The 21,860-nt window shown below is 37.4% G+C and overlaps 1 protein-coding gene across 1 annotated transcript in view; it reads right to left on the bottom strand.

The window, feature by feature from the left end:
• The window catches only part of LOC114687277 (cytochrome P450 2C42-like), a 31,500-nt gene extending 10,564 nt beyond the window's left edge, over positions 1-20,936 (bottom strand). Inside the window, exons 1-5 of the mRNA XM_028861967.2 lie at positions 20,744-20,936; positions 5,248-5,410; positions 4,882-5,031; positions 2,265-2,425; positions 873-1,049 (exon numbers count right to left, since the gene is read on the bottom strand). Coding sequence (XP_028717800.1) covers positions 873-1,049; positions 2,265-2,425; positions 4,882-5,031; positions 5,248-5,410; positions 20,744-20,911 — 819 coding nt within the window. The 5' untranslated portion in view covers positions 20,912-20,936. The remainder of the gene's footprint in view (positions 1-872; positions 1,050-2,264; positions 2,426-4,881; positions 5,032-5,247; positions 5,411-20,743) is intronic.
• Positions 20,937-21,860: the final 924 nt, after the last annotated feature.

Genomic DNA, 21,860 nt, shown 5'->3' on the forward strand with positions numbered 1-21,860 from the left:
TGTTGGGGGAAGGAACATGTGTCACTAACAAAATGTCTCCCAAGCTGGTTTGGTGATGGTTGATGTTGGAAAACATCTTTCCCTGATGATTTTGAAAGACTCTCTTGGCTCTCAGGAGAGACGTCCTGGGGTTGACATATGTGCCACCATGGCACAAAATGCTTGTGTGGGAAACTCTAAATTCATTTTCGTGTCTTCTCCTCTGTGGCGTCAACATAGACTTAACTCCCTTCAAACGAGAGACCTGTTGGAACTTGATCCCCAAAATTGGTTTTGCTGGTCTATGAGGCAATCTGGACTTTGCAGTGGTATCATTGTGTCCTCAAAAGAGCAGCAGTTCCTTTTATAAAAGATTGTGGATTTTCAGATTGATAATTCTGCTGTGTTCGTTTGGGTTCCTAAAAGTCAGGGTCAGCTTGTGAAAAGTTGTTAAACAACATCCTCAATGCGAACTGTCAGCCCTCACTCTAAACTCTTGCCCCTTTTCAAAGCATCGAATGAAGATTCATCGGGTTTTATAGTGGCTTTCTGATTTTGGTAGTCTATACAAGAAGGGAGTTTGGAAGTTCTTGTATACTGTTAATGACAGTCTCCCCATGTCCTGCCTGAAAAACCATGATTGTTTATGGAAGTATCTTTAATAAAGCTGGATACAATTTGGAAAAAAAATTAGGGTTAATATATTCAAACTACTTAACTTTATATTTTCTGGGATGCTTACTACAAATTCATGTACACATTAGGCAGACAAAGTGGCTGTCAAACATTACTGGTCTGAACCATTTAAATATGCCTGTAAAACAGAGACTATTAATGGAACAAAAGATACTCAAATAATCAAATAACTGAATTGAGTTTTATTAACAATTTACCTGCTCCATTTTGATCAGGAAGCAATCAATAAAGTCCCGAGGATTGTTAATATCCAGTGACTTTTGGTGTTCTATTAATTTTGCCAAAAAATAATGTTTTGAAAAGGTGAAATTTTTAAGTAATTTTCTGTGACTTCCTGGTAGATAATCAATCAAAGCAGGAAAATTATTACAAATCTACAAAAGAAAAATAATAAAAGATTAAAACACAAGATATTTATATGTGTACCATATAGTGGACCTTGGCCAAAAAGAATAAATACAAAAATAAATAATATATGTCATTCATCTTGATGAGTGATTTTTACAGTGTATATAGAAATCCTCTTTGCTTGTAGAGATGTAAACACAATGCCGGGCGGTGGTGGCACACGCCTTTAATCCCAGCACTTGGAGCAGAGCAGCGATCTGTGAGTCAGCCAGCCTGGCTACAAGTAGTCCAGAAAGACAAAGTACACAGAGAAACCCTGTCTCGAAAAAAAAAAAAAAAAAAAAAGAGATGTAAACACAAGAACATAATGAACGAGTTCAAACATGATAACCACTGTTTAAATTCTCACACAATCATTATTCCTTATATGAATATTACATAGCTTATTCATTTTCTACACAACCTCTTCAATACAACCTTGAATACAAAATGGCACGAAATGATGTGATCTACATTGTGTAGACTGCAACAAAGATGAAGGAACTTGGGGTATCCTGATTGAAAGCATAGACATCATCCTTGCTACTTTGTTTCTGTCAGCAGCTCTCAGATACAGAATAAGAATTTTAGCAGTGAGATTCTTAAGAATTCTTGAAGTACAACAGTGAACCTGGGCAGACCAGCTAGTGATTTTTTTTTTCAAGACCATTAAACAAATTGTCTAGTTCAGCTCCGCACAGGGAAAAATTTGATGGGATCCAGACACTACTCATTTTGTAACTCCTATGACAGATATATTGCTACTTAGGATGTCAACTGTTTATTAAATATCACTGTCATACTCCAGGAATGCTGTTAGATTCAATGATTCCAAACACTATCTCTAACTGAAGAAAATAGTCTCATTGCAAATTATATTTCTAAGTGTTTTGATGGCAAGATCTCTAAAGTACTGAACAAAGCATAAGCCTTGTTGCTAACAGATTTCAAAATGAAACAGATATCCACTGAGTTATGGAGGTATCTCTGAGCATTGACCTGATGATTTTTAGAGATTAGAGAAAGTGATTTGAGGTTTAATGGAAAGTCAATGAACAGAGTTCTAATAGCCCACAGTTAACCCATCATTTTTAAAGAATTTTTTGGAACTTTGGGGAACACATACCTCTAGGTGTTTTGGGGGGTTGTTGGTTTTGTTTTGTTTGTTTTGTTTTGTTTTGAAGGAAAAAGCTTGAACTCACCTGTATCCAAGGGGAACTCAGAATCTCTACATTTTCATTTAAAATGTTCATGAAGGTAAGAAATTCCTGATCTTTATAATCAAAACGATTCTGGAAAACAATGGAGCAGATGACATTGCATGGAGCACAGCCCAGGATGAAGGTGGGATCACAGGGTGAGCCTGAAAGAGTTGGGAACAATTGTAAAATGCTACTGAAATATATGTGTGTAAAACACTGCATCTCTTAACAAGTAAAAGAACTTATGACAATTTAAGCAAGACTTCCCCACAAGTGGCCTGGTAGACATAACAATATGCCTTACATCTGTGCATCATTTTTATGTTTAATATGATTTCAGTCATCTGGTCATCTATCCAATTTATGAAACTGAGTATACTCAGTTTTCATCTCATACCTTTATTGATTTGCCTGTCACCCCAGGGGTCTGCTGTTTAGAGAGGGGTAATGGGATTTTTTAAATCTTCAGCAATTCACGACTTCTGGGGGATTCAAGTCTGTTTGTGAAGCCTCTAAACAATATGATACAAAGATGCATGGGGATGGAAGGCAGGTGGATCTGGGAAGAGGTGAGGGTGTAAATATAATCAAAATACACTGTACAAACTTCTCAAAGAACAAATGAAAATGAAGGGGAAATGAATCTCTCCCAAAAAAGAGGAAAGGGAAAGAATAACAGGAACTTAAGAAAACTTATACATAGGCGTTGAAAGGTTCATGTCTTTAGCCAGTAGAGTATAATAAACAGAGAAATTGTGTTAAGTTCATGCATTCAGAAAACTAACATGAAAAGGAAACACATCTATGTTATGTGAAATGAAAATTGTATAAATAAACATTAATTATAAAAAAGATTTCTTAGGGTAAAATTAAGATGAGAACCTTTGTTTGAAATATGCCTCCAAAAGAAAGCAAACAAAAGTAGAAAATAGATAAAGTTTTTAATTCTCAATTCTATGTGTAAACTCCCTATGATTTTCTAATTTAAAAGGAAGAAAATGCCTGTGATGATTAATATTGATTGTCAACTCGTCAGCATCATCAGGGATAGAGGCTTGTTATGTGTCAGGGAGATGAGAAGATCCATCCTAATTGAGGAAGGCACCATTCCTTGGACTTGGCTGCTAGGTCGCATACATGGAAGGAAGCTGGGCAAACAGGAGCATTCTTATCCTCCAGTCTTCACTGAGCTGACAGTGTGACCAGGACACCTTCCTGGTTCAGGCTCCCCTTCTGTGGCATCCCATTACGATAGATTAAAACCAAAAACAAGAATCCCAGATAATCTCTTCTTTCCTTCAGTGGCTTTTGTCAGGTATTTTATTATAGCAAAAGGAGAAGTAACTAACGTGTTTTCCATCATCGTCTAAATTCCTTACATTTTTACCATTTCTGTATTCTTTGAGGAGGTCTCTATAATCAAATTACTAAAATCAAATGATTACACTTCATATAGAAAGTGTGCACAAAACTAAAATCCATAGACCCTAAGATAAAAATAACTTGAATCAAAAGTACTTTGGATAAAGTCTAGGACATTGACAATAAGAAACTGTTTTAGTTGTTTAAATGTCACATGCTTTTAAACACCATAGCATTCATGGAAATGCTATATCAATACATATTTTATTATGTCAAAGGAGGAAGAAGTTTATTTAAGAAGTGTATTATGTTCATGAGTATGGGTAAATGGCTAGGAGAATATGTGAGACTGGGCATGTGTATGTAACAGAGAAGAAATCTGGCTTTTTCCTTTTCTTTCACTTAATTTGAAAGATGACATTTAAACAAGGTCATGTTTCATTGTGAGAAGTATTTCAAGTGTTTGTAAACTTGAGAGTGAAAGAAGACAACTATTGTCATAAATATATTATCCCAAATACAACAAACAGAGGGAGATGAAATAAATAAATGAAGATGAGCCAATAGTGAAGGCTAGTTGTATGCATCACTGAAAACTTAACATTAACTTTGCAGAATCATGTAATAACATATATTTATTCAAAAATATAAATCAATAGAATAAAAGATTAGAAATAATTCATTCTGTCTTATATAAATTATTCTGTGCTTTTAGAAGAGAATGAACTGATAAATCTTTACTAAGTTTTGCAAATCTTTTTTGTTTACACTGCAACATCCACCAGAACTTTGTGCATGGACCTGAGATATGTCAGTTGCACAACATAATCCAATTAAAGACAATTATACCATCTAGTTACTTTTCTATACAAGTGTGATACAGTAATTGTCATCATATTCACAGACCAAATATTTGCTAGTGAAATTAATATTTATGCTGAGGGAAATTATTGTCCCTTAAATCATCAGAAAAATGAGCTTAAAACCCAAATTCATATAGTCATTTTGTTTTTTGAAAACAAAACAGTTGAAAAAGATCTAGATTAAATGATGGCTTAGACCATCTACAACAGATAGAATCTCACCATAAAACAAAAGTCACAGATATAAAAACTTTTTTTTTTAACTACAAATCACGCTTTCCATGTGAAGACTGAACCAGAACACAGAATGAAAGCTCTGAAAGCTCTGGCCATCCTCAAAACTTCTCAAGGACCTAATAACAAGACAGAAGTCTACGATGAGTAACACTCACCATTGGTTTTCCTCAATTCCTCCACAAGACAGCGAGCTTCCTCTTGAACACGGTCCTCAATGCTCCTCTTTCCCATTCCAAAGTTCCGTAGAGTCATGAGTGAGAAGCGCCTCATCTCTTTCCAGATCCTTCCATCACTGAAAACAATGCCTAAAAGAAAGAGCAGAAATGAGTAGGGACATACCAAGTAAGGAAGATGAGCTAATAGGTAGTTGCAGCATAGAAAGTCAAGCTGGGTCTGAACAAGTTTTCAAGATTACATTCCATCCTCAAATTCCCTATGACCACGTCCCAATATATATACACATGGACAAATAGGTGCACAGACATGAAGATATATGGACATGTAGGCACGAGGACACTTACCACGGCCTTTAGCAATCTTATCAAACACTGGAAAGGTTCCTCTTCCAGCGAACTCTTCCCCATGATCAATCAAGGCTTCTTTCACAACTTCATATCCATGCAACACCACAGCAGGCTTCCTGCCCAAGTACAGAGTGAACATGGGACCATAGACTTTTGAAAACTGAAAAATAAAAAAGGAATTAAGATGAAGCAAAAAGATGTCAGTGTTTGAGAGGCCATGCCTACCAAGAGACCAGAACCAATTATCAAATTTGCAACTAGTGCTGCAGCAGAACACCAGCTGCAGCTTCTCCCCTCCTCTCCTGCACCCCCATCCACATCTCCTGTGGATCCCACAGACCATCCATATCCACCTTTTCCTCTCTGCCTCTTGGCTATATCCTATACCCTAACTAAACCACAGGCCACATCTCCCAGCAGACCAGGTAGGATGCCCATGGGCCTACCTCACTCTCACTGTTACCCAGGTCATGTCTAGCACTACAACAGTCTAACTCTTTTTGGCTTCCTCTCCCCCAGCTTCCAACATCAGTAAACATTCCAATGAGTACAGCAGATGAGCAGGCTAGGAAAAGAAACAACACACTCTGAAAATCTGGAGTAGAAACAAAAACAAAGGTACAAAACAACCAGCCAACCAAGATAAACCTAGAAATTATCACTTAGACCTATAATCTCAAACCCAGATGCCTAGACTCTAGTGTAAGAACACAATCAAAGCGCGGGTGCAGCCTTAATCCACACTCGGACAAGCCAGCGATCTCTGTAGACAACCTACAAGTACAAAAGCAAAACAAAAAAAAAAAAAAAAAAAAAAAAAAAAGAACACAATCAATAACAGCCAGGACAATGTCTTCACTGAAGCCCAGCTGTTCTACCAAAGCAGATCCTGATTATTCCAGCATAGCTAGAGCACAAGTAAAAAACCTTAAACCAATATGTGAAGATGATAGAGGTGTTTAGAGGAAATAAATAAATCCCTTAAAGAAATTCAGGAAAACAAAAACAATCAATTGGAGTAAATAAATGAGTCCCTCAAAGAAAGCCAGGAAACACAAACAAACAATTGGAGGAGATGAATAAATAAAGCCAGAAAAAACAAACAAGTTTAAGTAAACAAATAAAACTGTTCAAGAACTGAAAATGGAAATAGAGCAATAAAGAAAACACAAATAAGGGAATTCTAAAAATGGGAAGTCTAGGTAAATGAACAAGAAATACAGAGGCAAGTTTCACCAATAGAATACAAGAGATGAAAAAGAATCTCAGGCATTTAAGATACAATAGAAAAAATAAATACATCAGTCAAAGAAAATGTTAAATTAAAAACTTCTTAACACAAAACATACATGAAATATGGAATACTATGAAAAGACCAAACTTAAGATAATAGAAATAGAGGAAAGAGAAGAATGCCAACTCAATGGCCCAGAAAACATTTTCAACAAAATCATAGACAAAAAATTTCCTAACTTAAAGAGGAGATGCCTATAAAAGTACAAGAAGCATACCGAAGACCAGAGAGATTGGGCCAGAGAAGAAATTTCCATTGCCTCATAATAATCAAAGCACTAAGAATAGTCAAAGCACTAAGCATACAGAGCAGAGAAAGAATATTAAAAGCTGCAAAGGAAAATAATCAAGTAACATATAAAGGCAGAACTACTCAAATTACACCTGATTTCTCAATGGAGATTCTGAAAGACAAAAGGGCTTATAAAGATGTGCTTCAGACTCTAAGAGACTGTAGATGCCAGCCCAGATTACCATACCAAGAAAAAGTTTCAATAACCATAGGAGAGAAAATAAGATATTACACAATGAAGTCAAACTTAAACAGTATTGATCTACAATCTAGGCCTACAAAAGTTGCTAGAAAGAAAAATCCAAACCTAGGAGGTTAACGACACTCATGATACATGGGAAATAATTTCACACCAGCAAAGCCAAAATAAAGGAAGCACACACACACACACACACACACACACACACACACACACACACCCATCACCACCACCACCACCACCAAAATAACAGAAATTAACAATCATTGATCATTGATATCTCTCAATATCAATGGCTTCAATTCCCCAATAAAATGACACAGATTAACAGAATGGGTAACAAAATAGAATCTATCCTTCTGCTTCATCCAATAAATACACCTCAACATCAAGGAGAGACATTTTCTCAGTGTAGAGGATTGGATAAAGATATTCCAAGCAAATGGACTTAAAACAAACTGGTGTAGCCATTTTAATACCTAACAAAATAGACTTCATACCAAAATGAATCAAAAGACCTGGGGAAGGACAATACATATTCATCAAAGGAAAAATGCACCAAGATGAATTTGAATTTTTTAGCATCTGTGCACTAAAGGGGCACCCACATTTGTAAAAGAAACGCTACTACAGCTTCAATCACACATTGACCCTCACATAATGATAGTGAAAGACTTCAGTACTCCACTCTCACCAATGGACAGGCTGCCAGACAAAACTAAACAGAGAAATGCTGGAGCTAGATGACATTATAAATTGAATCAACATAACAGACATCTGAAGAACATTCCACAAAAACACAAAAAAATTATACTTTCTTTTCATCACCTCAAGAAACATTCTCCAAAATTGGCCCCATACTTAGACACAAATAAAGTGTCAATAGATACAAAGAAATTAAAATTACTCCCTGCATTCTATCAGACCACCACAGATTAAAGCTGGATATCAACAACAATAGAATCAACAGAAAGCTTACAAACTCATGGAAACTGAGCAACTCTCTACTGAATGGAAACTGGGTCAAGATAGAAATTAAAGGATTTCTAGGATTCCATGAAAATGAATGCACAACATACCCAATTTATGGGACACAATGAAAGCAGCGTTGAGAGGAAAGTTCATAGTACTAAGTGTCTACATGAAAGAAATTGAGACATTTCATACTACAAACTTAACAGCACACCTGAAAGCTCTAGAACAAAGAGAAGTAACCATGCCAAAAGGAGTAGATGTCAGGAAATAATCAAACTGAAGGCTGAAATCAATAAAATGGAAGCACAGAGAACAATGCAAAGAATCAATGGAAAAAAGAGTTGGTTCTTTGAGAAAATCAGCAAAGTAGACAAACCCTTAACAAAACTAACTAAAAGACAGAGGGTGAACATCTGAATTGATAAAATCAGAAATGAAAAGGGGACATAACAACAGATACCAAGAAAATTCAAAGAATCATTAGGTCATACTTTAAATACATGTACTCCACCAAATTGGAAAATGTAAAAGAAATGGATAATTAGATCAGATCAACAATTTAAATAGACCTATAAACCCTAGTGAAATAGAAGCAATCACCCAAAGAGGAACCTCATTGTCCTGCGGAAAGACACAAACAGATCCCCAGCCCCACACCAACACCAGATTGGGTCCCCTCCAAGTGCCAGTAAAAAGATACTTCCATCACACCAGAGGATGATTTGCAACAGGAACCGTCCAGTGCTTATCTGCAGTGGATACTCCAGCAGAATCCACCGATAAAAAATTTTAAATATATAAAACAAGGGAAAGAATAGAATGTGGAGAGGAGAGATGAGCCCCTAGCTTCCCGCCTTTTTACTTTAGCAATATATGTTTTTAAGGTACGATGGCAGCGTTCTACTATAGCCTGTCCTTGAGGATTATAAGGAATACCAGTCTTATTAACAATAGAAAAGTCTTGGCAGAATTTTGAAAATCCCATACTGCTGTAGGCGGGACCATTATCAGTCTTTGCACTTGCAATAAATATTCATGAATGGGAGAAATGGATGGTATGTAGGCTGCTGTCTCCAAAGGCATAACTGCATGTGCCACATATTGGCTATCAGTATAAATATTTACACTCTCATCAGAAAACATCTGTAAAGCAAGCAACAGTGCCTGTACCTCCGACATCAGGGCAGAAGTGCTCTGGACTTCCATTCTCTTCACTATGTTACCAGAAACCACCACAGCAAAACCACGTGAAGTGCCATCAATAAATAACACCCAGGCCTGAGGAATAGGAGTCATCTGTACTATCTTGGGAAATATAACAGGATGCAATTTAAAAAATCGACACACATCATTGGAGAGGTAGTGAGTATCAAACTGACCCTGCATGGAGCATGTCAATATTTCTCTAATCATTATCATTAGCTTGCAACCATGCTATTTGAGACTGGGTATATGGGGTCACCACAATATCTGGCTTCTTACCAAAAGTTTGAACACTGATCTTGATTCCCTTAGATATAATCTGAGCAACAGACTGTGGATAAGGAGTAATGGTTTTTGCTGGAGAAGCTGGGGAATGTACCCATAGAATAGGACCTGTTTGCCAAAACATTCCAGTAGGTGAATGAATAAAACAAAATACTCATGACCTAAATAATGATAGGGAAAAGATGCCTGTGCCTTTTCTGGGGCTATCTGTAAATTAGCCAGGCTAAGAACCTCTTGTAATTTAGAAAAAAGGCATCAGAAAACAAGTTTTTTTAAATCTTTAGCAGCCATAAAATATAAGTCCATCACAATTAAATGCCAATGTTTAGGAATTGCCACAGGGGCAGGCAAGCCAGGCTGTGTTGTTCCCATGAGAAGCATGGTTTATTTACAGCTCTAGGATCCTGTAATAGCCTCCATTTTCCTGACTTCTTTTTAATAACAAATATATGTGAGTTCCAAGGTGAAGTGGAAGGAATGATATATCCAGCATCTAACTGTTTACACCAAATGCAGGATACACGAACAAAGAACCTCTGGTGAACATTCAGTAAGAAGGAAACTGGCAGGGAATCAGCATAGCGAGGACATCAAGGTCAAGGTCAGCAAGCAAGGCGGCAGCTGCTCAAAATGGGGGCCAGGGCCCTACACCTTTCTGTGCCCTGCCATCTTACTTCCTCTCTCTGCCCAGCTACATAACTTCCTATTTCCACCCAGCTCTATCACTTCCTGTCTGTCTATACAGACCTCCAAACCTCTATGGTTAACTAGTGCCAGGATTAAAGGCATATGCCACCACACGTGGCTCTGTTCACAGTGTGGCCTTGAACTCACAGAGATCCAAATGAATCTCTGCCTCCTGAACACTGGGATTAAAGGTGTTTGTTACCACTGCCTGACCTCTATGTTTGATATAGTGGCTGACTTTGTCCTCTGATCCCCAGACAAGCCTTATTGGAGTACAAAATATATCACCACATTTTCCCTTTATTATCTAAAATAATAAAAGAAGACTATAATTAATATAATAAAAGCTATACATAATAAGTACAATAACTATATACAATATATACTGGCAATAAATATATCAACAATGTCTGGTCCATTTGCATTTGACAAATTCAGTGAAAATATTCCATTATCTATTATATTTTGGTGAGTCTAAAACGTACTTAAATCACTTTATAGCCTAAATTGTATTACCAATCAAAAACAATCCTTTGATGTCTTTCAAATTTACATGCTTTACATTGCTTTAGCAAGTTTCTGTTCTGAATCTTAACAAGGAAAACTATATCTATTTAATCTTTAACTCCCTCAGAGACCTGAGAAGGAGATAATTTTGTCTGAGTAAGGAGGAAGTGCAAACAAGCAACTTCCAAAAAATGTGAGAAATGGCAGAAACAGCTGGCTGCCTGGACAGTCACTGGAGGTTAAAATGTTTTATATTCATTGCTTGAGATTTTAGTTTATTACAAATTCAAAGTTAATTTTGTTATACTGTATTTATATTTCTACTCTTGTTTAAGGTATTATGTTTATGCAGCTCATTTAAAATTGTAATATATAACTAAGAATACAGATTAATAGTCATCTAGGATAATCAAACTTATAGTCATGTTAATTAAGTTTTTTACGTAATAAAGGTATATTCCAATTAGGAAGGTAATCTTTTTTTTCTTTTCTTTTCTTTTCTTTTCTTTTATTTTATTTTACAATACCATTCAGTTCTACATATCAGCCACGGGTTCCCCTATTCTCCCCCCTCCCACCCCCTCCCCTTATCCCCAGTCCACCACCCATTCCCACCTCCTCCAGGGCAAATCCTCCCCCGAGGACTGCGATCAATCTGGTAGACTCAGTCCAGGCAGGTCCAGTCCCAGGAAGGTAATCTTTAAACACCTCAAAGACTTATAGAATATGGCATTTAAAATGTTTTAAAAACTTGGACTTTCTAGACAGTGAGACACATCTCCTCCTGGCTGCACCAATTTACTTCAAAGAGGAAGATGGGCATGGAAGACACTCCATATGGAGTTTCTCTTCTTTTTGGTACAAAATGGCCTGCTGGGCAAAGAAATGCTCTTGCCTGGACTGCTTGACAATATGTTATATAAAGTGGACATGTAGGACCCATAGAAAAATGACCAGTGAATTTTGCCAAAACAAGGCAAGATAGTCCTTCAAGTTCCTGCTCAGCAGAGGAGACTGCCAGACATTCTGCAAGACACAGGGAAAACTGACTGAGAAACTCTAGGCCTATAGGCTGAAGAAAGATGCCCCAACACTGCAGAGGAAATTTGGATGACTGTCCAGGAAGCCAGATGTCTCTGTCATTTCTAGAATTATGGAAGTTGCTTACAAAGCATTTCCTGTTTACTTAGATACTATTATATCCTTCTAGGGTCTTTGATGTAGTTAAAAACTAGATAGTTACAGTTATAGCTTTCCTTAATCATAATAAAAGGTAAATTAAATATGAAACTTTAGACTCACAAAAGTAGGATAGATTATAAAATATTTTCTTTAATTTTACCAAATACAAATAGACTAGATATAATAACTGTAATTCTTGCTTGATAACAGTTTAGTTCTATATAATTTTATTATGTTAAATTAATAACTTCCTTCTAGATTATACAGAAAAGGGGAAGTGTTGTGGGATGTCTTTCTGAATGATATGAATATATGTTGTTTCCATTGGTTAATAAATAAGCTGCTTGGCCCATGGCAAGGCAGCTTAAAGGCAGGTGAGAAATCCAAGCAGAGAGAGAGGAAAGAGACAGGGTGAGAAGAGGAGATACCAGCCCACTGCCCAAGGAGTAACAAGATGCCAGAAGACTGGTAATGCCACGGCCACATGGCCACATATAGGTTAATAGAAATAGGTTAATTTAAGATGAAAGAGCTAGCTAGAAAGAAACTGAAGCCATAGACTATAAGTTTATAATTAATATAGGCCTCTGTGTGTTTACTTGGCAACAAGCAGCTGTGGGACCAGGTAGGACACAGGAAAACTTCCAGCTACAATAAGATCATCTCAATAGATGCCACAAAAGTAGTTTGCTAAATTCCACACCCCCTTAAAATTAAAAAAAAAAAAACAGAAAAAAATTAGGAATACAAGAGACATACCAGAACATAATAAAAGCAATTTACAGCAAGCCTGTAGCCAACATCAAATTAAATGGAGAGAAACTCAAAGCAATTTCACCAAAATCAGGAACAAGACAAGGCCAAGGCCGTCCACTCTCTCCATATCTTTTCAATATAGTACTTGAGTTTTGCTAGAGCAATAAGACAACTAAAGGATATTAAGGGGATATAAATTGAAAAGGAAGAAGTCAAAGAATCAATATTTGCAGATAGTATAATAGCATACACACATGGCTCTAAGAATTGCACTAGAGAGCATCTATAGCTAATAAACATCTCAAGTAAAATGGCAGGATACAAAATTAAGTAAAAAATACCAAGAGGTCTCCTATATACAATGATAAACAGGTTGAAAAGAATTAAGGGAAACAGCACCCTTTACAACAACCTCAAATAATATAAAATATCTTGAGGTAACTCTAAACAAGCAACTGAAATACTTATGTGATACAAACTTCAAGTCTTTGAAGAAACAAATTGAAGAAAATATCAGAAGATGGAAAGATCTCCCATGCCCATGGATTAGTAAGATTAAAATAGTAAAAACTGCTATTCTACCAAAAGCAATCTATAGAGTGTGTTGGAATTTTGAAGCAATCCCATCAAAATTCCAAGACAACATTATACAGATGATGTAAGGACAATTCTCTACTGCATATGAAAAAATAAAAAAAACCCAGGATAACTAAAACAATCCTGAACAATAAAAGAACTGCTGGAGGTATCACAATCACTTTTTTCAAGCTGTGCTACAGAGCTATAGTAATAAAAAGCATATGGGATTGCCATAAAATATGACACATTGATCAATGGAATCAGATTGAAGACACAGACATAAATCTAAATATGTATGGACATCTGATTTTGATAAAGAAGCTAGAAATATACAATAGGAAAAAAAGAAAACATCTTCAACAAATGGTGCAGTTAAAACTGGATGTCAGCATGGAGAAGAATGCCACTAGATCTGTAACTGTCATTTTACCCAAAACTCAAGTCTAAGTGGGTCAAAGATCTCAACATAAAACCATATATATTGAATCTGATAGACGAGAAAGTGGAGAACATCCTGGAACACATTGGCACAGGAGACAACTTTCTGAACATGACACCTAACCTATATTGCAGGCACTAAGATCAACAATTAAAAAAAATGGGACCTCATGAAACTGAAAAGCTTCTGTAAGTCAAAGGACACTGTCAATAAGGCAAAATGACAGCTTTCATGGTGGGAAGAAATTTACACCAACACCACATCTGATAGAGGGCTAATACCCAAAATATGTAAAGAACTCAAGAATCAAAAGCCAAATAATCCAATTTTAAAAATAGAGTACAGATCTAAACAGAGAAGTCTCAACAGATGAATCTCAAATGGCTGAGAAAAATTAAAGAAATGATTTTTTTCAGATATGCAGCATCCTTTAGCTATTATCAGGAGAATTGTAAACAAAAAAAAAAAAAAAAAAAAAGAAGTAAATCAAAACTACTTCTAGATTCCATCTTATACTTGTCAAAATGTCTAATATCAATAACACAAATGAGAGTTCATGGTGATGAGAATGTGGAGTAAGGGGAACACTCCTCCATTGCTGGTGGGAGTGCAAACTTATTCAGTCACTATGGAAATCAATATGGTGGTTTTCAGAAAATTGTGCATCAATCTATCTCAAGATCTAGCTATACCAGCCTTTGGCATATATCCACAGAATTCTCCATCATACCTCAAGGATACTTGCTCAACTATGTTCAATATGTTTATAAAGTTTACAGTACAATATGTGTTCCTTTTCTGAGGCAAACCAAAGGTATATTTCTCAAGGTTCTGCTGCTATCAACAGCATTGATGGAGGATTTTTTATACATTTGTAATAGATAGGAATAAACCAGAAAAAAAGAAGAAAAAAAAGTGGTGGAGGAAAAGTGTGAACACTGCAAGAATACTCAAAAGGGCTGAGAGTTGCAAACGCCAAGAATGGCTTTGCATAGTAAATGGAATAGAACAGCTCTCAACTATAGCTTACTTTTCCTGGTTTGGTCTGACAGAATGATTGAATGCTTTTGTACAAAAATCAGAGCCTTAAAAAACAAGGATTTGGTGAGATTGTAAAATGGTGTGCCACTTTGGCAAAACAGTTTGGTGGTTGGTCAAAATGCAAAACATTGTTACTCTGTTACTCAACAATTCTACCCTTAGGAATAAATCCTCAAACTACTGAAAATGTGCACCTATGAAACATGTACATGAAGGTTTACAGCAGTGTGTTGCTAATAGTAAAAAAGTTAAAACAACTCAAATAGCTATCAAATATTGGAGAGAAATAAAATGTGGCTTATTCATACAATAGAATATTATTAAGACATAAAAATGAATGAGAAACTGACAGATTAAATGACTTTGGTGAACCTTCATAATTTCATTTGTAGATCTTTCCATTTCTAATTTATAAATACATTTGGGGTTATAAATTATAAATGTACTGCCTCCTGTCAACATTGTATACTTCTATTTGATGATTTCTGTGTCAAACATTATATGGAAATGTTTCCAAGTATTTTCTGTATTAACTGTGAATGAATAGAACAAAATAAATTGCCTGTGATGGAAAAAAAAATATAGAAAAAAAAGAAAATGTGGTACATTTATACAATGAAGAATTACTCAGCTGTTAACAAAATGACATCAGAAATTTTTTAGACAAATAGATGGAACTAGAAAAAGAAATCCTCCTCAGTGAGGTAACCCAGACCCAGAAAGACAAATATGTTATATATTCATTTAAAAGTGGATATTAACTTTTAAGTAAATGATAACCAATCTACAATTCACAAAGAAAGGGTAGATTAAAAGAAGGGTTCTAACGGGGCTGCATGGACCTCCCTGTTAAGAAGGAATAGAATAAATTTTGTGAGTGGACTGTGGGCAGTTGGGGATGAGAAGAAGAAGGCTTGTATTGGGAGAGAATGTAGGGAGTGACAGCTGGAATTGGGGGTAGGGAGAACCTAATGAAGTGAAAACTTCCTGGAATCTATGAGGGTGAGCCTACTGAGGCCTCTTAGTAATAGAGGATACAGTGCCTGAACCTGGTCGTCACTGTTAACCAGGCAAGGCTTCCCAGTGGTGGGACTGGGCTGCATTTGGTTGAGCCTTTGCATGAGGGGATCCTGTGGAGATCTCTAAACAACCCAGGTTGATGCTAGGACAGAAGGTCCCTTTCTGAAAACTGAGAGCAGGGCCCCATTGCTAAGGACAACATCCACACAGCTCATTGAATATAGAGAGGCAGAGGTGGTGTGGGCATGGAACCTTCACCCCTACATTCTACTTTCTTTGGTGTGGAAAGGCACTCTGAAGACTACAGAAAGAGAAAACTAGACATAAACTCAGCCACAAAAGCTTCGACATGCAATTTGTCCTGCTTGCCAGATGTGCTGGGGCAATGATGGTGCAGAATTTGTAGGAGAGGCCAACCAATATTTATTTAACTTGAGGTTTAACCATGAGATAGAGCCCACTCCCTGTTCTGTTGGAACCCCAGCTCGCCCCTCCACAAGCTGAGAAACCCTGTATGCCCTACTTCCCAGACTGAAAAATCTCTGAATAAAGGAATGGCACCAAAAACACAGGTCCATATTCCTGGCAGCCAATGAAATCCTCCTTTCTGACATTGCCAGTCCACCCAGGAGCCTTCCCAGGGATTAGCTTTTGACCATACTTGTGAACGGTTTTAGCTCCTAGCTGACATGTCATTACCCCTCACTTAAGGGCTGTAAAATCTCCCTGCCTTTGCCCAGGTTTGTGAATTCTCTGGCCCCATTCTTTGAGATGGTGTGCCTACCCAGAAGGACACCAATCATATCTGTAATTATCTGTTTTTAATATAGTCTGATCTGGCCTTTTGGATTGGCAGAAACATATCATCTGGTGCCAAAAAAAGAAGTTGTGACCCCAGCCTGGAGAGCTGGGTCTCAGGCAACTTGGGGACCACTTCCTTCCCCCTTTCTCTGCCTGACATAATTGACTTTTAATTTGGGGTCAGTCGCCTTTTTCCTAGCGGTACCTTAGACGTACCAGATACCTCTTCTGGTTCAAGCCCTTGGAATCCCATGCCCAGAGTTGCAGCTGAGCCAGCGCAAGCCCAATGTGGAACAGAGATGATCTCTGTTCAGAAGAGCCTTAGATGGGAGACATTCCTCCCCAGGCTACTGAACCTCCACTGCTTGACCCCAGGCTACTGTGGAGGATGCCTCCCTCTAGTGTCTCTAGCACAGGCTCGGGAATGGGCAACATCAGGTCTAAACCTGATCCTCAGTTGCCTCTGGGGTGCCTGCTATGAAAATTTTCCAAATTGGGGATAAGACTTTATGCCCAAAGCACAACCAGTATAAATGGCCAGCAGAGAGCACTCTTGATTTCAACATCCTCTGATCTTGAAAACGTCTGCAGGCACACTGACAAATGGTCTGAATTCCCTTATGTCCAGGGCTCTTGGGACCTATGCTCCACCCTTCTCCCTTTGTAGCCAGTGCTTGAAAGCCCAAATCTCATTGGCCAGGGTTAGGGCACCTCTAGATGCCCTTTCAACCAGGAGCTCCCTGACTGAGTCGCCTTAGTCATTGTCACCCCAACCCTTGTTCACTGACACATACTCCACTTAGTGGCCAGTCTTCTTCCCTTTATCCACCTCTTCTTCCTTCTCCCCTTAAAAACAAAGGTCAAGGGTCATCCTCTCCCCATTACCCAACTCTCTCTCTCTTCTTCTTCTTGCTCCTCCTACTGCCCCTCCTTCTCTACCACCCTCAGCGCCAAGGTCAACCTATCCCCTATATCCCTCTCCTCCCCTCTCTTTGCCTTCTCTGCCCTCACTAATCACTACCCACACCCTTGTCCAAGTCCACACACTGGCCTACTCCCCCTGAGTGCTCTGCTGTGGCTTCTCATACATGATCCTGGCAGATCCCTTTTCTTCTCTGGCACCTTTGAGAGCTGCCCAGGTGCATGTCCCTTTCTCACTCCAAGATCTATTCTAAATCAAAAAGCACTGGGTGTGGTGGAGCTTTTGGAGCATAGGATTTGTAGAATACAATATTTGGGACCAATGGACAACTTTCTCCAGTAGGGAAGCCTATAGGTAGTCCTGCTGCAACACCTTCATGCCCCCCCAAAAAAAAAAACATTAAATTCAATGGCACACAAGTTACTCCTCCTCTGAAATTCCAATACTAGCAGAGGTAGGAAAAGTTTTGTTTTTTTCATACATATTAATGTATCTGGGCCTATAAGCTTTGTTGCAAACTCGGACCAGCACAGAATAGTGTCAGACTCAGTTAAATACAGAAATGTATATGTCCACTGCATGTTTGTTTCTGACTGGTCTTGAAGATATAAGTTTACTATGTTCCATGTGTCTTGATAATAGCTCAATTGTTACTGTTGCAACTAGCTACCTGGGCTCAGAATTTACCTCTGTACTTTCTGGCCACTGAATCTAATGTAATAACAGGAATTCATATGTCATTAGAGTATAAATAATATTAAATTTGTTTTATGCTGTTCTACTTTATTTAAAAGTTGACTCTGGAAGTGGGTTATGGCTCAGCCTTTTTCAGACTCAGTCAGGTTTTTAAAATATGTCTGAGGTCAAAACTGCTAGGAGGAAAGAAAAAAAGCAGAGTAGCTAAGGGTTTATTGGCTTATAAGTTATTGGGTATGGTTAAAAATCTGAAATATCTGTAACAAGATTAACTTAAAACTCTTAACTCAGAGTTGGAGCCATTATGAGAAACAATACATGGTTTGCCACCATCTTAAATAAGAGCAGCCACAAGGGCAGTTGCCATTTTGACTAGGATTGGAGAAGGTGGTATCATGGTTTCACTCCCACCATAACTGAGGTAACCACATGGTGTGGCCCAATCATGGAGACAACAGATCTCCAGGGATACTTTAAATTGGGACAAGATTTTTGTATAATTCCTGTCCTGTCTTAAAAACGATGTTTATAAAAGAAAGGATTTAAAACAATGTTTGTTTAATAGGGTTTTAAAGCTGCATCTCATTGTGTTCATATATAAGAATATGTTTTACAGGCAGCCAAACTTTGTAACATAAGAGTAATCCACTTGGTATTGATTTTAGAGACACTGGATTATTTAAACTGTTAAAACATGGTTTTGCCTTGCGCAAATTATGGTTGTTTTCTTTCTTGAAATGAAAAAGTACTTGCATTTAATATTAGCAGAACACATAGTTAAGAGATCTTAAACTTCTTTAAAAGGGAATTTTAGAATTTCATAAAAAGATTAAATAAACTGGATATTTGTATGAAACAGTTTTTAAAATGTTTGGTTGTTGTCTCCTGGAGGACTTCTTTTATCTGAACACAAAAGAAGGGGAAGTGGATCTGGGGGAGAGGACAGGTGGGAAGGAACTGGGAGAAGGGAAGGGAGGGGAAACTGTGGTCAGGATGTATTGTATGAGAGAAGAACAAGTTTAAAAAAAAGAAACATATGATCAGTAATTCTGGTATCTTGTATAATGTTCAGCTGAATGGATCTCAGCTGAACTGCTGCTAAAAGCCTAAAAGCTTAACCTCTAGCTCCTGGACCTCATGCCTTATATACTTTTCTGCTTCCTGCCATCACTTCCTGGGATTAAAGGCATGTGTCACCATGCCTGACTGTTTCTAGCGTGGCTTTGAATTCACAGAGATCCAGATGGATCTGTGCCTCCAGAATGCTAGGATTAAAGGGGTGTGTGCCACTATTTTCTGGCCTCTATGTCTAGTGATTGTTCTGTTCTCTGACCCCAGGTAAGTTTATTAGGGTTCACAATATTTTGGGGAACAAATTATCACCACAACCACTAGGATTATAGTTTGAACACATAAATTTCCTTTTTCTGATATATTAAATGATTTTTAGCTCTTAGTTGACTGCCTCCTTTATTATTCCCCTTTTGGGTTATAAAAGAAAGCCTGATAATCACTAGCTGAGGAAAACTCTTGTCTGCCTTTATGACCCTGTAAGAATTCAAGCCTTCTGACTTTGCTTTAGCTAGAGCACTGCTATTGCATGGGTATATAACAGTAAACCTCAGAGACTTAGAGAGGATTGAAAGGATTTTGACTGGAGAACTAGATGGAGAACTGGAAGAATGAGAAAGAAGATGAGGAAGAGCCAGATGGGTAAGAACAAGATGACAAAGACCAAGATGGGGCAGATCTATGATGAGAGATTTAAGATAGAACCTAGAGGGGACAGCAGATAAAGGTAGAGAGAAATCAGGAAAGAAAGGAGCTAGGCATAAGAACAGAACTGTAGCTGTGTAGATATACTTTTATCCCAGAGGAATAAAGTAGACAGACTAAGAGCTTCGTGTACTTAGATTCATTTCCAGAAAATAATTTGTGCCATTCATAACTTCTCTTCTGGGCCCTGGGAAGATTATTAAGGCAGGTCCTTAATAATATTTGAGACATTACAAAGAAAAACTCTCTCAAAGTGGCAGTATTTCCAGAAACAAGTTATGACATCATGCCATATTCTTGTCCTCAGAAAATGGGTGTGATCAGACTCAAAAGAATTCTAGTAGGAACTACTAGGCCCTGGCACTACTTGTTCCCATCATTTCTTACACTGTTCAGACCCATGACATTTCTGGACATTGAACAGAGGTTAAATCCTTCACAAAAGTTCTATTTGTTTACCAACTCTACATACAAATGCATGGCTAAAATATGTGAAGGAAATCTCTGTCTAATTACATCCTTTGTTTTACCTTCAACCAGCAGCAAAAAGTTTTAAGGAGGGGAAAAAACATTTACAACTTCTGCCACACTGTGATTTTTATTCTACTAAACACCCTCTAATGTTTATCACATTATTATTTATCACATGTTATCCATATCACATTACCTCATTCTATGATTTCTGCCAAGGCTGTGGTGAAAATGCAGCTGGTACATCAAGCTTTGGTAACAAATTTACAATTGTGTGTTACATAGAGCAAACCCAGCCATACATTTCATCCAAACAGTGGTCCACTACTTCCCTTTGGATGCTACTCAGAAAACCAAACATATACTTACATCCCTCAGTGACTTGCTAATGTTCTTAAGATCTATCTGAAGAATATTTCCAATGACTGGGAGAGGAGTGGGTCCAGGAGGAAGCTTTCTTCTCTGAGAGCTCTGCCTCCACAGTGAAAGGAGAAGCAGACATGAGAGAACAAGCCCCAGAAACACACCTAGAGCCATCGCTGCCTTCTCTTCTTACTGGCATGACTGTGCGCTTACAACACAAAGCTTATATAGTGAAGTTTGCTAATCCACCTGGGAGTCTCTGTACAGAACAGACTTTGCTCCTACATAGTGAATAAAGTAAAATATTAACTCTCAGCTCTCATTTATAAGATAGCACATCCTGTAGATTGTGGCTTAATTGTAATGGGCTGGGTACCAAGAATTTGGGTGAAAAGTACTTCCCATACATAGCTGCAATTGAAAAAGAAAAAAATGAAGTTATTTAATGGTAGGAAACTGGAAAGTTATGCAAAATTATGGATTCTCAAGTTAATGACCACTTAAGAACTTATAATATTGTAGAAGTTTAATATTTTATACAACTTGCAAATAAATAAATAATTTATACAAAACACTGAATATTGTTCCCCAATAATTTGATAAAATATTTTTTTCAAATAATATACTAATGTTAATAAGAAACAACATAAAATATCAAACATAATATATTGTGAATGACAGCACATCAAGTTTTAAATTAAGCTAATAAGCACAATTTTTACCATAAAATAAATTTTAAGATGAGGGATAATATTTTATATTTAAATGTAGAAAGGAACTTTCTGTCAGGAGACCTGTCATTCTAACAAAGCTCTTATATGTCAAGTATATTTAAAGTCAGATCTGATAACCACTGTGCTGTGGGATAATGCTTTTGTACACTGGTTTAATAAAAAGCTGATTGGCCAGTAGCCAGGCAGGAAAAGCAGACAAGGAGAATTCTGGGAAGAGGAAGGCTGAGTGAGGAGACACCAGCCTGCCATCCAGGGGGCAGCATGTAATAGCACACAGGTAAAGCCACAGACATGTGGTGACATATAGATTAACAGAAATGGGCTAAGTTTAAGTGTAAGAACTAGTCAGTAGGTAGCCTGAGCTAGTGGCTGAAGAGTTTTAATTAATA

The sequence above is a fragment of the Peromyscus leucopus genome, chromosome 1 (assembly GCF_004664715.2).
Source record: "Peromyscus leucopus breed LL Stock chromosome 1, UCI_PerLeu_2.1, whole genome shotgun sequence".
NCBI classification, from domain to species: Eukaryota; Metazoa; Chordata; class Mammalia; order Rodentia; family Cricetidae; genus Peromyscus; species Peromyscus leucopus.